Source organism: Sardina pilchardus, chromosome 12 (assembly GCF_963854185.1).
Source record: "Sardina pilchardus chromosome 12, fSarPil1.1, whole genome shotgun sequence".
Classification (NCBI taxonomy): Eukaryota; Metazoa; Chordata; class Actinopteri; order Clupeiformes; family Clupeidae; genus Sardina; species Sardina pilchardus.
Genome location: NC_085005.1, coordinates 11,267,828 through 11,285,495, shown reverse-complemented (window position 1 = coordinate 11,285,495; position 17,668 = coordinate 11,267,828). Strand labels below are relative to the sequence as shown.

The window sequence follows — 17,668 nt, the reverse complement described above, 5'->3', positions numbered from 1 at the left end:
TCCCACAAAGCTAAAAAAAAATGCAGGTGCAGACAAGCGTACGGGCTCACACAATCGCACTATGCCAACCACCTCCCCCCTCCCCCTCAACTACATGTGTGCTCACCAAAAGCTTGTGCTGGTGTGTTTCAGGAGAAAAAACCCACAATCTCACACACACGCACACACACACACACACACACACACACACACACACACACACTACGAGCGCAATACCGAATATGTCACTGAGCCCTGACTCGACTCCAGTTGGTTCCAGCGCGTTTTACCTTTGCCAGGGAAGGGGGCTAGCACGCATGTTACCACGGCGATCAAAAGCCACTCCATGGTCCAGCGTTGCTGGCGTAGAGCACAATGTGACACGCGAGGGCGAGCCGGGCCATTATATTCGCAGGACCCCCGGATCTCCCCCACCCAAAATAACTGTGACAAAGTCCAGCCGTGCGCCACTGAAAAAGAGCTCCGCGTCACGTAAGCAGCGAGGAACAGAGACCGGGAAGTTACTGGGAAGTCTGGGAAAGCAGCAACTCCACACGCACAAGCGGAAAAATACAGAGATAGAAAATACATCAATGAGGAGGCATTCGCTGAAAATGAAATGCATAAATGGCATGTCATAGAGGGGAAATTAGCAATCATGGACAATTTGGCACCTGAGGGGCAACAGCTATCTAACCTGGAAATTGATCAATGCCATTAAAAATGTGATCATCTCATCTGGTTTATAACAAAGATTGTACTGCGGCATTAAAGGGCCCTAGAATCTTTGGTTCATAGATTCCATGACGGAAGAGCACTATCACACTATGTTCATACAATATGCAGCTTTTGTAGCTTTTTACAAAAAAAAAAGAAGAAAAAAAAACAGACACTGATGCCTCTGTTGTGTGGCCAAGGGTCATTTTAATTTCTTCCTTACAAACTAGGCAGGGTAAAAATGAAAGTCTTTAAGCCACTCTATGTGCAGGTTCCTACCAAGTTTCCACTGTGCAGTTTCCACTTTGTCTACAGATTGATCTTGATGAGCTTGATGAGGGGCAGGAAATGAAGATCACCATACATGTCCATGCTGATGTCCATCATATCCGTTACTGGATAGAGAAGGCAAGAGTCAAAAAAAGAGACGTGAAAGCCAGAAATCAGTTCTCGGTTCAGGGATTTTCCTCCCATCAGAAGTCGATACATTTACTATTGCCCTGTGAACTGACATGAACTCTCATCTCACAAATATTTCACACAAAATCCAAATGCGCTCAAAGAAGAGAAGCTACATCCAGCATCTCAAGACACATTTAAAATAATATTTCCTTGTTCCTTGTCCAATTGCGTCTGAGCATGTTGTTAACTTCCCAAAAACATAGTGTTAACCACTGAATGAATCTATCCACATTGTTTGTTTGTTTTAAATATATTGCAAAGCACTGATATATAAATGAAAATTAGAATTCACCAAGTGCTCTCCACAAGGGTATTGCTTCATTAAGTAATCAAAGGCCCTTAAAAGCGGTCAAAGAATGGACTTAAACAAAGCCGACACAGATGCATTAAGTATGTAGCTGGCAAGGGGTTGAGCTTATTTTTCAAACAGCAGCCGAATCACCAAGCTGAAGTTGCACTCAAACCACTTCATCCTTCCACTTTGGGTGGCTATTCAGCCATTACAATTGAGAGAATAGTCTGAGAGAGAGGACAACGTAAAGTTTGTGAAACATCATGCAAAAAAACAAAAAAACAAAAACAAACAAACAAACAAACAAACAAAAACAGTTGTAATCTCAATTATTAATTATTGTCAGATTTATTTTTTACATCAATAACAACACGCTACTCCCAAACATCCCTGGTAAATTCCGCTGAAGGGCTGTCAACAGTGTTCCTCTGGTTCTTTTCCTGAATGGGACATATGTGCCTGAAGAGCATGTTCTCCAACAGAACATGCCGGTCAACATCAACGTCTTTCGTTGCTTTGTTTTTTTAAAAGAAAATACACAACATAGATGACATCTTCCAGTTGACCTCATATCAGAAGACAAGTGATGATAAATCATATTGCTAGCCAAGAAATGTACGGAAGCTACAGAGAAAAAAACAGAAATAAACATCAACAGGCAGGCAAAAATCGATTTAAAAACGTTCTTTTTTTCCCCATTCATTAGCATTCATTTTCTTCTATGTGTCCCAAGCGCTAAGCAAACCCTACTCATTCTCCCTGACCACTCTGGACAGTGCGCTTTAAACTGACCACAAGGGAAGGCGCAGACCGGACATTTTGTCGTCTTTCATTCAGTCTATTCCTTTCGTTGACAGCGTTCCGTCTTGAGGCTGATTAGGAGGGTTCGTGGTGTCGTGGCGTTGTCATGCGTCATCTTGAGAATGACCTCTTGACCCCACGTGGGGAGACGGGAGATTTTGTCTGGGAACACCGTGATGCGTTAAAGGGACACTCGTTTATATCTCGTCTCTCAGTTTCTCTGTCCACTTTTGTCCACTGTTGTGTGAAGCAGAACTGAGGAGTGCTATGGGATGACCAGGGCTGGGCTGTGTGGGGCAAGTGCTGGAGAAGCCTTGGGGAGGGGTATTGATGGATCAACTCAGGAGGAATAAGTCAAAGAAGGGGGGGGGGGGGGTGATGCGTAGTTAATGGTCACCTCCGTCCGGCATTGGGCAGTTTCCTAGGAGAGTGAGGGGGGTAACAGATGAGAGGAGCTTCTGATTTGAGTCTCTTGGCGCTCCTCATCGCCCTCTCCTCGACCCGCTCTCTCCCCCACCCCTAGTGGCGATGTCTGAGGGGTGAGGGGGTGAGGGGGTAGTGTCTCACTGCTCCTCGGGCATGGCGGGCCCTGGCTGGTCAGGCTGGTCAGGCTGCTCGGCGGGTCTCGGGGGCACCGGAGGCGGGCGCGGAGGAGCCTGGTGCTGCCTCTGGCGGTAGGCGATGACGGTGCCCAGGAGCAGCGCGATGACTGTCATCAGGTACAGGTCCCACTCAGGGCCCAGCAGCTGGTCCAGGTCCACCTGAGTGAACATATCCCTCAGCTGAGAGAGAGAGAGAGAGAGAGAGAGAGAGAGAGAGAGATAGAGAGAGAGAGAGAGAGAGAGAGAGATAGAGAGAGAGAGAGAGAGAGAGAGAGATAGAGAAGAGAAAAGAGAGGAGAGAGAGAGAGATCGATAGGTAGATAAATAGATAGATAGATAGATAGAGAGAGAGAGGAGAAGAGAGGAGAGCGAGAGAGAATTGAGAGTAGAAAGAGAGAAGAAAAAGATGGAGCAAGAGAGGAAAGTGTGTGTGTGAGAAAGTGTGAGAAGGACCAAGAACAGACAAATTGGGATTGAAAGGGGGAGGAGAAAAAATATAAATAAAAATAAATAATAAAAAAAATAATAATATACAAACTCATTATTGTTAGGTTTGTGCTCTATTTGTACACATCAAGTGTAAACACTTCAGCACTTTGTGTGGGTGTGTTTGTGTTTGTGTTTGTGTTTGTGTTTGTGTGTGTGTGTGTGTGTGTGTGTGTGTGTGTGGCGTACATTGAGATCCTGCAGGTACTGCAGTGCGTAGACGACTCCCAGCTTGCACAGTGCCAGGAACACGGGCACCTGGGCATCAGGACTGGCCTCAGCTGCCATGTCGTAGAAGCGCTTGGCCAGGTGGATGTCCTGCAAGAGAGAGACCAGAGTCAGAGCCTACACTGGTGTCTGTTTCATTCAAGTTAAGTCACACACACAATGGCCCTCATTTATGACACGTGCCTGGACCAAAAACAGGCGTAAAACAGGCGTACGCTTGTTTCCGCGCAAAATATGGCATTTATCAATGTGAACGTGATCGGTGCTATACGCTCAAATCTCACGTCTAGTCTGAACACGTCTGAACTCGCATACGCAAGCTTTTCAGGCGGCATAGCACTGTGCAGCAGTAAATCGCATATTATATTGACACATTTGATGGCTTAGAATAGCCATAGGAGATGATTATACTTTCTCTTTGGCAAACGCAACATTTATGAATTATATATTTTAAATCATTTTCAAAGGGTAAATTTCAGTGTTGTATGGTTTTGTAATGAATGTATTTATAGTATGATGCGTTCTCTCTGCGAAAATAAAGTCTGTTGCGCGAATCGCTCTAGCTTCCCGCCTTCCTTGATGACAGCTTCTAGCTGTCAAAATTAACAAGGATCAGCTGGACGTGTCTGTGGCTCGAGATCACTAATGATCTCTTTTAGACGTATAATACACCTTCATGTCATAAATTCTAGGGGTGAGGCCATTAAAATGAGTATATATAGGGGCGTGATATTTAAATTCCGCTTGTTTCCAGCCACCACATTTATCAACACGCGTTTATTCTTACGCTAGAATTGGAGTGAAAGTTTGATGAATCACACGTGAGCCTCGTAGTAAGATGGTTTCTGCGCTCAGATATACGCTGGTTTGTACGCTCGGTTGATAAATGAGGGCCAGTATGTGGAGAATGTGAAGATCAGGACACATTCCTATTAAATTGAGAACTGGTACGCGCAAGTACACACACACGCTGTGAAGCATTCAGCAGAATTCAGTGTATTATTGAAGTGTGTGTGTGTGTGTGTGTGTGTGTGTGTGTGTGTGTGTGCGTGTCCTTCACCTGTTTGATGCCCAGGCCCTTCTCGTGCATGTAGCCCAGGTTGAACATGGCCTGGGCACTGTTCTGCTGCTCCGAGGCCAGCCGGTAGTGCATGACGGCAGTCTCGTAGTCCACATCCGTACCGTAGCCATAGAAATGGTAGTCGCCCAGCTTGATACGGGCCACTGTGTAGCCTGCTCTCACACACACACATACACACACACAGACACACATAATACATGGCTGTCAAAACAGAGGTTCAAAGTAAGATTCATTCTACAGCTGTGATCATCTTGGCCGTGCAAAATTCTTACAACTATTTAGTGACCCCAGTGATGCTCCTGAATTCACAACACCGCTAAAATAATGAGCCTTAACCGATTTAGAGATCGATAGGCAAACCAATCGTGCTATTCCAGCGAGCCAAATGCAGCTATCTGTCCAATGGAAGCTGAAGCTCCAGGTCTTCCTCGGTCATGATGAATGGGCTAGCAGAGCTCATCCTCAGACTGGTGCCATGCTGCTGGTGAGCACAGTTCATGTTTTGGCCTGTGAGCAGCGTGTGTGTGTGTGTGTGTGTGTGTGTGTGTGTGTGTGTGTGTGTGTGTGTGTGTGTGTGTGTGTGTGTGTGTGTTGACCACTGACCCTGGACAGCGGCTCTGGTCCAGTGGAGTAGCGCGCGTGGATACGTCTCGTTCTCACTGAAGATACGCGAGCCCTCTGCTGGAAAACCCAAACACACACAAAAGCAGTGTGAGACAGTGTCCTCTAAAACCACCCGTTTCAAATGTGTTCTTTATCATTTGTGTCATTTATCAAGGCATTGCATATCTGTATGCTTTCAGAACTTGACACAGTTGAGAATCGAATGCAATACACTGCACAACTAACAGTTTGGGTTGTTGTGTGGGCATCAGTTGCAGCAAAATATGGCAACTGTAATCAATAATTATATAACTGTAACAACAATGATTCTTATGTAATTATTCTGCATTGTAATTATTTTTCACTGCTATAATTATCAACATGACTGATACAGTGAAGAGTCAGATTAGCAGAGTACAATACAGCACAATGTGCTGTCGCATACCAACAGCTCCCCCTAGTGGAAGAGGAGAAGAACAGCAAGAGAGAGAGACTGAGAAGAAGTGAAATAGAGGAGACGAGAGGAAGAGGAAGAGGAAGAGGATGGGGACTGACTTTGGTCCAGGATGAAGGCAACGTTGCTCTGGGCGACCTCGTAGCCCTGCTCGGCCAGCAGCAGGTACTGCACCAGCGCCGAGTCCAGGTCGCCGTCCTTGAAGCAGCTGTAGGCGGCCATCAGGCGCTCGGACCAGCGCCCGCGCTCGCACACGTTCTTGAAGAGCTGCAGAGAAACACACAAACACACAGAAACACACGTTCATAAACGACGAGTGTGTATCGTTTATGGATGCTATTGTTAGTTGCTTTGGACAAAAGTATCTCTATATAAACATAACAATTAGAATGTTTCAAATGGTACCAGGAGCAACAGACTAAACTGCAGGAGGTAGTATATGGATATGCATGTTTCTACCCTGTTTATATGCATGTTGAAAATGTATGCATAGACAGATACATGAGAATACATAGGTCTGTAAAAGTGTGTGTGTTTATGTGTGTGTGTGTGTGTGTGTGTATGGATTGTGGACACAACACTCACGTCCACAGCAGTAGGGCAGGACCTCATGACCCCTGTGCCGGTGGCGTGCATCTGTGCCAGGTTGTAGTAGGCCAGGATGTGGCCAGCCTGGGAGGCCAGGTTAAAGTACTTGAGTGCCTGCTTGTAGTCTCGCTTCACACCAATGCCATCTGAGGAACACACACACACACACACATGAAGAGATGGTGGTCAGGGTGGGAGAGGGAGGATAGGAGGAGAGGAGAGGAGGAGAGGAGAGGAGAGGAGGGAAGAGGGGGGAAGAGGGGGAACAAAAGAGAGGGGAGGAAAGAGAGAGGCAAGTGTGAAAGGAGAAGTGGAATTTGTGCTTCTGTTGCCTACTACAGTAGGCTAAGTCAAAGTGTGTGGTTTTTTTTTTACACATGCCGTTATCAGATCATTGCAATCTTAGCACGCTGCATTTGAGATAGACCTTCCCATTTCAGCGGCTGAATGGAAACGCACTTTCATATTTCCCTGCTGACTTCTCTCTAATGTAATATGGAACACGGGACTAGTTTCCAACGCTGCAAATCAGATTAGACTCTTGACTCTGTTGGGGAACAGGTTGTACACTGATAATACTAAAAACGGCCCCAAAAACTGCCTGGCCTACATAGGAGCAGAACAGGCAGCTTAAACAAATATCTGTCGCTGCACTGAACTTTCATAACTGCTGTTGTTTTCCTTCCAATTTCAGAGCAGAACACTGGTGGGCGTTTCACAGGGCAACAATCTCCTTGGCAACGCCGGAAAACAAATGCATGAAAAATTTACTAATTTCAGGCCATTAGGCGGACAAACAACACTGACAAAACAGAGATCGTGAAGCGAGAGGGGTGAATAAACAATGGCAGAGCATCATTTAAAGAACACCCACATAGGCATACACGGAGGAAACAACACAAGACTTACTGTAGTACATGGTTCCTAGTTGAAGCTGTCCATCCACCCAACCTTGTTCAGCAGCTTTCTGGAAGTATTTGTGTGCCAGCTCATAATTCTGGAGGGAGAAAGAGAAACAGAGAGGTGTCCTGGTTTACCCCCGTACGAGATCCCAGCATCAAGCCTGCAGAAATGGCTGCCTGTTCATTTATCTTGGCAATAACACTCTCCCTCTTGCATGACTGCTTCCCTCACATTAATATATTTGCACTTATTAGCTCACTAGTTTCAACAACCGAGTCGAAGTGGTTTCATGATCATCAGATCTCAAGTTTAGTACGCAGTGAGGGGCAAGGGCCCATAATACTCACAAACATACTGATCCTTCCTCATATTCATTTATCTATTGTCTGTCTGTCTGTCTGTCTGTCTGTCTGTCTGTCTGTCTGTCTGTCTGTCTGTCTGTCTGTCTGTCTGTCTGTCTGTCTGTCTGTCTGTCTGTCTGTCTGTCTGTCTGTCTGTCTGTCTGTCTGTCTGTGTCTGTCTGTCTGTCTGTCTGTCTGTCTGTCTGTCAAGTCTGTACACTTGGCATTTGTCTTCCTACGGGCACGAGTACATGCAGTGCCAAGTTTAATGTTGTTGGCAAAACAGCTGTTAAGCTAGAAAATGAGACATGCAGCCATGCTATAAATTCTGCTCACTGTACATTTATGTAAGAGATAACGGCCGACGAGGTGACCGGTTCGATGGAGATAATGGCTAGGTGGAGGTCCAGAACTCCGGCGACGTGCGAAGCACCTAGCCATTATTTCCATCGAACCGGTCGACCTCGAAGGCCGTTATCCACACTTATCTCCCGTTTGTATTCATGATATCACCTGTATATTTATCTCACCGTTGCCACTTGTGTAGTGTTAATTTCCTATTACAATGTAAACGTTTACATCGCTAAAACTGTCTTGATTGTGGAACTACTTTCCGCCACATATCAACTTTCTACTTGCAGGACAAAACTGCCGTTACTAGTTCTAAATGGATGATTGCTATGGCCAAAGGCCAGTCGTCAGTTCTAAATGGCTGGTTGCTATGGCCAAAAGCCATTCGTTAGTAGTTCTATCTCTCCCGTTGTCAAGCGGGCATATCCCAGGATTCTGATGAACGTTAACTTTGAAAGATAGCTATTTTTATAGCCTAGATGGCATCCAACTAGCTACAATCCACCTCCGTCATATGCTACAATGTTACTATGTTCTGCATGTCTGTATTTCAGCTTGGATGCAACGTGACCGTTCATTCGCAACGAGTTTGCCGAATTAATATTCAAGTGTGATACGTGCAACACATTGGAACTACTTCAAAGGTAGCAGGTTATACGAAGTTAATGGCCACCCCATCAGCCGATCAGAGTAGAGAATTCCATTGTTGAGGGAGATAAAATAGGCTAAAGTGTTAGAATATAATATTCAATATTCATTATTGAATGCTCAGTTGGAATAACGTTTTGTCCCCATTATCCTATTTTTAAAGCAGGCCTACCCGCGGGCATGTAATTGGGCTACGGGTATTCTGCAGGAATAGCACGCTTGAACAGGCACTGCACTAGTACCTCATCATGTTAGGGAATGGAAGTAAGAGAACGCTTGTAAGACTTGATGAGCCTTGTCTATCACATGTCTATCAATGTTCATTAAAAGTAATAATTATATGGTTTATGGGACTGTACACAATTTCCGATACAGGGGGAGACAATGGCGTAGTGTTGAAGGTATAGGAGTGTGACATTTTGGCTTACCACAGGGACCCCTCTTCCATACAGGTAGGCCATTCCCAGACCACTCTGTCCCACCGGGTTACCCTAGGAGGGGGAGAGACACACACACACACACACACAGAGAAAGAAAGAGATAGATAGATAGAGAGAGAGAGAGAGAGAAAGATGGAAAGAGAGATATTTAGATTTTTTAAATGACACATTATTACAATGTACAACAGCGGGAAACTTCAATCAATCAGTATGAGTAAGATGTCATAAAAAAGCAAAAGCACAAACCCACCAAAATTAAAATGAGAGGGAAAGAGAAAAGAGAGAGAGAGAGAGAGAGAGAGAGAGAGAGAGAGAGAGAGATAGGAAGGGTGGAAAGGAAAGAGCAAACAGCGATAAGCTAAGGCAGAAAATAGCGTTAGCCGCCAGCCAGCTGCACTGCGTGGAGAGGAAGGACTGTAACGGGGCCAGGGCCGCCAGACACTCACCAGATCAGAGGCTTTTTTGAAGTACTGCAGCGCCGTCTCGTTGTTCTGCGGCACAAACTCACTCCCCTCGGAGTACATCTGAAGTCAGACAGACACGCAGACGCATGAGAGAGAGAGAGAGACACGCTGGCAATCTCACACTGCTCATCACGGATGAGCTTAAAAGCACATAACAGCATGTCAACTGGAGAAGCCAGCCACGGGAACGTGACCAAAATGAGGTGGAACGGGAGAATTTTAACACATGGAAAAAATGGGCGTAACAGAAATACGTAGAGGCACAAGAACACAGTATGACATGCATAGAGACAGGTTCAATAGTTGGAGTCAGTGCAGGAATTCAAGTAGTCCCTTGTAATGAACTCTGCACAATGCCAATGCAGTATTCGCTTACCTTTCCTAAAAAGGCCATGGCATGGGTGTTTCCTGCATTGGCAGCTTGGTTGAAGTAGTCATAGGCACGCTGAAGAGAGAGGGAGAGAGTCCAGCTAATTAACTTCAGGTCAATTACTATGGTCAAAGTAGAGGGTCATTTCAACAGGTAAACAGTTTAGACAAGGAGGTTGCCAAATTGTGATCTTGATGTTGCTTGTAAAACAGTTCAGATAATCAAACTGAGATTTTTAAAGCATGCAATAGACTCATGGCAGTGATTAAAAACAGTGGATCTAAGTGATGGCTCACCTGGTGATTCTGCTCAACTCCTCGACCGCCATGAAGATGCAGCTGACCCAGTCCAACCTGGAAATGACAAACCAATAAAACAACGACTCCTTTTGCCCCTCAAACGAAAAAAAAACAACAAAAAAAAACATAAGAACTTATTGCTAGAGCAACAAGTTGATGATTAACCTGCCAGACACTGTGCAAACTACGAATTGTGCCTGCCTCTCCTATCCGTTATCCTTTACAGATCCCCCCCCCCCCCCCCCCCACATATATGCATGCTTGGTCTCGAACACTATTCTCTATGGACAAAGGGTGGCTCTCAAACTCTCTCCTCGATCCTCGGTCCTCTAGGCTCGTTCCCACTGATCTATAACTAACTCTGGATAGACTATCCCATTGTTGCCGCCCCATCATTCTTTACCTACATCAGAGAGGACGAGGATCGAGGAAGGAAGGGAGGGTGCATAAAAGACCAAATGAGAGGCACCCAAAGCGTGACTCGTGTAGGCTGACAAAGAAGCCCCAGAGCAGCAGCAGCAGCAGGGCTCACCTGGGCCTGGACGTCTCCCTTCTCGGCCAGGAACTGGTAGTACTGGATGAGGTCCTCCTCCAGCATGCTGCTGCTGGAGCCGGGGTTCTCCACCTCGTCCAGCAGACGGATCCTCTGCACGGCGCTGCCGCCCGTCAGCGAGACGTCGTTAGCCACTGAGGAGGAACAAAACCACCAATCCCATCAGGCAGGAGAGACGCCACACGTGCGAACGGCTCAGTGTTTTATTTCACTTGCTATAACCTCGTTATTATTAAGTTGGCCTTGGAATAGGTAAACTCAGCCTGATCTGCTGGCGATTTGGATTTCGCCCTGCAGCTCAGACTGGAAACCTGCACATCTATCTCCTCTGTATCCTGCCCCCGTTTGCTGGGTCCAATCACAAACTGGCTTATCCACCAGGCGCACCTGGATCGTTGTTTCTGGTTGGTTGAAGGACTATCCAAAAGTCCAGCCATTTGAACTATGCTCATTAATCACGTCTCTTGTTCAGTAGAAATAAAGCACCGGCTCCCCAGACTAATGGATCTTAAAAGATTGAGCTTATTATGGTGGTGATAGCCATAATACAATTGGCCTAGCTATGTAAAAACACGTATGTCAGAAAAAGGTCCAGTTTGACTTTGTCTAATACATGCATTAGCAATTGTTGGTGTCCTCATTGGCTCCCAATAGACCACAGGAAGTGAGGCAAAGGATGGATGAACAGAAAGGCATCTCACCGTGATTGGCCACCAGTCTGTAGTGTGTGAGAGCCGATTCGCAGCTTTGAGGCACTCCGACTCCACCAAAGTATCTGTAGCCCTACACAGGAGCACCAAAAGGAGAATCACATCACTGATCAGCAGACGACATACAGTGCATCACATGACACACCGCACACATTCTACATTCCACACACATTAGTTGGTGCCCTGGAATGCATTTCCTTTAAATGTGGCATATCAGCCCACGATCAGGTTGCACAGAGGTGACTGAAAAGATGCGGCGGGAGAGCCATTTCATACGTACCAGAATCATGTGGGCAACCAGGTTACCACCCAAGGCACCAAAGGTGTAGTAAACCAAAGCCTGTTAACATATCATGAGAGAACAGTTAAAGAGGATTCAAATCCAATCTTACAATGTTCTCAGTATATTATCATCACCAATGTAATGTGTTTAGAATTACAGCTTTACAGGTTGCATTTAAAAACAAATCACCAATTTTTTCTACACATTTGTTAAGATGAAAACCTATTGACATCAACCACCATAAGGCCATGTGAGGCTGAGCATTTTGTATGTATTAAAAACAGTTCAGGAAGTTAGTTGAGGAATACTGGAAGAGTTTGGTTCCAAAACACTATAGCTCCATTTTTAAAAACATTAATAAGTCATGTTATTTATTTGTGCATTTCAGTTGATATAAATAAAATTGTAGCTGCGTTGTTTTGATTGAGTAAATATAAATTAAACAGCAATAATCCAAATATAGTTCCACTGAAATTACCTGGAGAACAATTAACGTGTAGGATTTAGCGCTATGGAACCAAAATCTTCATTTTGGACCCGTGTCCACCAATCAAGCTTTTTGCACCGACAGCAGCTAGACAAAACTTAGGAAGTTCAGCGTTCACAGTGCTCAGCACCCTCGGAGGGGGAAAAAAGCCCTTAGCGCTGACCATTTTTTTTCTGCAGAGGAGTGCTGAAAGTTGAACTCAACTTTTTGTGCAAACAGTGCTGGGCTCGTCAATGTCACTTCTCTCTCGACGACAGTCGAGACCTAGCAAGTCGACAGTCGAGACCTAGCAACAATAAACGCTTGACCAAAGCACTCTGAAAATTAGGTTAAGGGCGCAAAAAAAGTGATTGGTGAGCACAGGCCCTTTAATGTCCAGTGGGTGCTGCAAGGTAATAATGAAGTGCCGGGTTTAAAGCGCAACACAACGCTCAGACCACAATAAGCTCTATTCCGTTCCTAAGTTACACAAACAGTCTGTGTTCAATTGTCTAAACTGCATTTCGTTGTCTTTGTACTTGTACTCAATAAAGTTGAATCTAATCTAATCTAAACTGACAGTTGATGAGCCTCGCGTTACACTTTGAAAGCTGAATCAAGTTTTTGACGCTCAAACTGTGTGACACTAGCGTAGTGCAGCCACTCCAACCGTTCTGCTGCCAAGCCACAGCGAACTGCCGCTTGCCGCTGGTCAATGTGATCTGTGACTAATGGAGAGTGCATCTATTTCAGACATGCTCACGCTGAAACCAGACCACTGTCCAGACTACTCCCCTCAGAGTCCAGAGAGAACACTTACCTTCGCTTGACTGGAGTTCACTCCCAGACCTGCCGCATACAGGAAGCCGAGAGCCTGATGGGACATTAAAAATGGAAGTCAGACACCAAAAAATAGCAACAAGGCCTACATTTTAGATCAGGGAAAAGACACCGAGTTATGAAAAATCCCATTGCGCTGAAGACAATTTCAACCACAGCTGTTGACTAAGTCATTTTACATTACACAACTTACAGACCAGTGTCTGCAGGCACTTTCACTACCAGTTCTGTTTAAGTGAACTCTGTCATAGGGTGCGAATAAATGAAGGAAATGTACCATTTGGGCTTTGGGGGATCCATCGAGTGCAATCTTCTCAAACAGACCCTTGGCCTTAGTGACGTTCTGGGGGATGTAGTCTCCAAAGAGCATGGCATAGGCCACCTTCTCTGTCGCTTTGACGTGACCTTTGGCGGAGATCTTCAGCAGCCTCTCGAATGCCCTGGAGACCAAATGACAGGAGAATAGTGACGAACAGAACAGAACAGAACAGGACAGACAGGAATGTTCAAGAGGTGATATTTACATTTGCACCATTATATTCGGTCATGATATCACTGATTTGTCACAGAGATTTCCCTACATCATCATATCTTTGGATATTCACATACAGGACATATACAAAGATCACTCAAATATACACCTGCAATCTGGAGAGGAATGGCTACAGAACTGCTCAGCACTCTATCACAATAGCACTGGTCATTAACCTTGGAGGCCCTAAATTACCCTTAAGGACAAATGCTACACAGATCCAGTTGAGACTACTGTCTGAACCTGAAGAGAAGAGTCCCTCAAACATTCCCAGAGGAGCAGACCCAGCAGACCCAGCATGCTGTGGCACTGAGCATGGTGTGGGTAGAACCCCTGAGCTGCCTGTATAAGTATAAGTATATATACTTTTTTGATCCTGTGACGGAAATTTGGTCTCTGCATTTATCGTGAATTAGTGAACACACACAGCACACAGTGAATACACAGTGAGGTGAAGCACACACTAACCCAGAGCAGTGAGCTACCTGCCCAACAACGGCGCTCCCCGCTCGGGGAGCAGTGAGGGGTTAGGTCCCTTGCTCAAGGGCACTCCAGCCGTGGACTGGTCGGAGATCGAACTGGCAACCCTCCGGTTACAAGCTCAAAGCCCTAACCAGTAGGCCACGGCTGCCGTGTAGGACATCGCTAACAGAATCACAGCATGAAGAAGGGATCGGGGCAGGATATGGGGGCTTACTCTTTCTTCTGGCTCTTCCGGTTGGTGCTGTTGATCATCCGGACGGCAGACTGATACTGTTCCTCGGCCTCCTCATCTTGCCGCCTCTGTTCTGCTTGCTCCTCGGCTAAAAAGGGTGACGGGGTCAAAGGTTAACAGACAGTTTGTGGGCAGGTTCGCTTCCATCTTACACTTACAGTGACAGGCTGAGGTAAAGCACTGAATGAATGAATGGCTGGCCGCTGGTGAGCTTTAATCAAAACAGGGTGTCGGTGGCGTGTTAAGTCCCAGGTCCATCAGTGAACCATGAGAAGTTGCTCCCCGTTTACACCTGCCGTGGATTAGTTTGTAAATCCACGAGAGATTTCACAACGCCAGTCACCAACACAAAGCTCTAGCTAATCAGCTGTAAGTTGGAGCAAATGCTCAAAAGGCAAGAATAAACGCTAGAGCCTTTGTTGTATAAATCAGTGTCCATGTGCCACAACCAAAGAAAGTTGACTGAATTGTGTAACAATGAGCAATACGTGATATGATAACAATGGTGAAGAAATAACAGTGAGGCCATACTGACATACTGATCAAAAGCGTATCAAATGGTATGAATTGTCTAATGAAATAGAAGGGTTCCAACAATGCTAACACTGCAAATGATAAATATTTACATGGGTTACCAATAAAGTACAACTTTAGTACAGTACAACTTGTTACTTGGCAAGACATTTTTTGAATCTGTCAAGGTTCAACAGCAACTGTCACTACCACAACCGCAAAAGCAATGATCCTCAACACATGGCCCACTAAAGTGCACAGGCACTCAGGACACTCATCTATTTACATAGGAAACCGCTTGGTCTCTCTCAGGACAACTCATGCAAATAGACACTCCATTCAGACACAGACACAGACACAGACACAGACACAGACACAGACACAGACACAGACACAGACACAGACACAGACACAGACTCACTTTCACAGAAGCCCCATTTCTTGTCGTGATCGTAATCGTAGGTGGTGGCACACCACAGCCTGCCGTCGCGGCGGCCCTCGGTAGTGCAGTCGCTGTACTCCTTGCCCAAAAAGCGGAATGGGAAGATGCAGGGCTCCCCTGAGGCTGTGCCCCCAATCACCACAGGAACTGAAGAAAAGAACAAACAAACAGCAGAGAGCTTCTAAATGACATTATGAAACCAAACTGAACACTCATACAGTGGGTAACAGGCAAATGCACTCCGAGCTCATCCAAGCACAACTGTCACAAAAACAGGCCAGTAGCATGTACGATCTTGCACTGAGGGAGAAATGAGGGTGAAATAAAGAGAGCCACGGGAAGAACACCATCATTAACATTAGCTTAACCATTCCTCTCTGATCAACTTAGTGGAAAACTGATAACCCCCCCTATGAACTGTGTCAGTGCTCCACCACCATGTAGAGATCACTGACACCAGAGGACATTCTCTAACAACAATAAACAGCCAAGCAGGACATAACAAGACATATCCCCCCTGAGCTCTTACTCTCTTTGGGTTTCATTTGGGGAGGGGGGGGCTGGTCAGGTAGGTCCTCCTTCTCCACCTCCAGCTCTGCTGCTCTCCTCCCATGCTCCTGCTCTTCCTGGGCCTGCTCCTCTGTTGGGGTTGGCTCCTGAGGGTAAATGGACTGGCCTGCAACCACATGGGCCCCTACTGGCACCTGTTCCTTCTCCTCTATGTTCTGCTGTAGTCAAGGGGGGGGGGGGGACAAAGTATTTCAAGGTTCTATTACCAAAGTCTTGTGCTACTGAAATGACAATTAGCATACAATACAGTGAAGGAGTCGGGCCACCAGCAAATATCAGCACAGTGAATAATATCATCAAATATTTAGTGCCACTGCGCTCTTAACTAGCTGTTTACCTTGACGTCTGGCACTTCATTCTCTTCAGCTTGCAAATCTGCAGACACAGAACAGTCACTTTAGACGGAGATATTGTAAACACAGGCATCTCCATATTTACTGAGGGCTTGCACTGTAAGCGAGATACAGATAGTGTACAAGGTTTAAAGTCTAACGTTAGCACTCCAGTCTACCACTTTGTTTTCCTGGCACTGTTGAGATTACTTACATTACTGAAAGAACGACGAGACAGAGTTATACAGCCCACTTATTCAAAAATCGTTGGTTAACTATTAAAGCATTGAGGCAGCCTACTTGACATCTGGATAGCTGTTGTGTCTAGGTACACAGAAAGATGTTCTGCAGTATTATTCGTATGGTAATCGATGCAACTTACCAGCTGTTGTTCCCAGAGACACAAATATGACCACAAATAGAAGTTGACAGATCCTCGTCGCCTTCATTGCGGAACATCCACAAAGCCCTTTAACAATGAGGACAACTACAGCAAGCTAAATAGATTAGCTGGTTAGCTCAATCAGCTGATCATTCACTTTTATAACCTATTCCATTGGAGTCGTTAGCTACTGCTAGCTAGCTACGACAGTTATTCCGCATGAGGTAGTAGCTATACCTGGCGTTCCAGTGGCCAAACACAACCTGCATCACAAGTGTCTCTACACACATACATAGTTATTACTAGTTGGCTATGTCAAAGACATTGTCATTCGTAAAATGTTGGCTACGAGGCCAAAGAACTAATCCACAAGGTAGCTGGTGTGTAGGAGTCAACACAACGCTCCTGACGACTCAAGACACTGAACAAGCTAGCAAGTTAGCTATCGCTAGTTAGCATTATCGTTTCGCAAACAAAAGCTTGCTCGCTTTGTATATGATGGTCTCAGACTTCTGACATTAACTGTACCGCACTGAACATACAACAGACACCTCAACGCAGCCCTGTCGGTAAAACTTAAATAAACATCCCCAACAGACACGAAAGGTCTTGCTCTAGTTTCAGATAGCTGACCAGCCACTAACCCTTCCACACACCATTTCCTAATCCTCCGATAGACCAATCGCGAATCGCGATGACAGATAGGAGCCAATAGTAGGAGGTTAAAGGCTTCTTGTCCAATGGCGTATGCACACACATTGACTTATAATGCATACCTGTGAACGCGTTGCATTGTACACGACAGCTCGTCTGAAGTTCTGGAAACGCCTTCAAAAACATAATCTCCTACATAAACATTTACATAAACTTTTTAGACAGCGAGGATTGCACACCGACAAGTTTCTGTTTGCATTGGGCTATTTTCTGACACCAAGTAGGCTACTGAAAATGAATACGACAATAACACTCCAAACCAACACAATTCATATTAGGTGAAACTATCTGCGTGTTCTGAAACACAGGGCTAGGCTACACAAGATAAACGATGGGTCACATATTATTTTGTCAGACTGTGAATGGACAATAAATGTTCTTATAAAACAGTTAGGGCCGGTCGAACTATTTATTTATTAATGTGACGAGTCACCCATGAGTGGCCGTATCTCAGGACATCCCAATGACTGTATAGGATCGACAGACGTTGACAGTGAACTACTGTTA

General features: G+C 45.4%; 1 protein-coding gene across 3 annotated transcripts; it reads right to left on the bottom strand.

The window, feature by feature from the left end:
* Positions 1 to 883: 883 nt before the first annotated feature.
* sel1l (SEL1L adaptor subunit of SYVN1 ubiquitin ligase) lies at positions 884 to 17,124 on the bottom strand. 3 transcript variants are annotated; one of them, XM_062550353.1, is made up of 21 exons: positions 16,448 to 17,124; positions 16,071 to 16,108; positions 15,693 to 15,891; positions 15,143 to 15,310; positions 14,191 to 14,296; positions 13,239 to 13,401; positions 12,942 to 12,995; positions 11,653 to 11,712; positions 11,364 to 11,445; positions 10,642 to 10,796; positions 10,107 to 10,163; positions 9,817 to 9,885; positions 9,423 to 9,500; positions 8,965 to 9,027; positions 7,203 to 7,290; positions 6,291 to 6,439; positions 5,807 to 5,972; positions 5,252 to 5,329; positions 4,628 to 4,800; positions 3,529 to 3,657; positions 884 to 3,033 (listed from the first exon to the last, which is right to left on the bottom strand). In XM_062550353.1, exons 1-21 carry the CDS (start codon positions 16,512 to 16,514, stop codon positions 2,815 to 2,817), a joined length of 2,361 nt encoding a protein of 786 aa, XP_062406337.1. In that variant the 5' UTR covers positions 16,515 to 17,124; the 3' UTR covers positions 884 to 2,814. The 3 variants fall into 3 exon arrangements, with proteins under 3 accessions (XP_062406337.1, XP_062406338.1, XP_062406339.1); XM_062550354.1 differs by having other exon boundaries at positions 5,252 to 5,326; XM_062550355.1 differs by having other exon boundaries at positions 15,693 to 15,888.
* Positions 17,125 to 17,668: the final 544 nt, after the last annotated feature.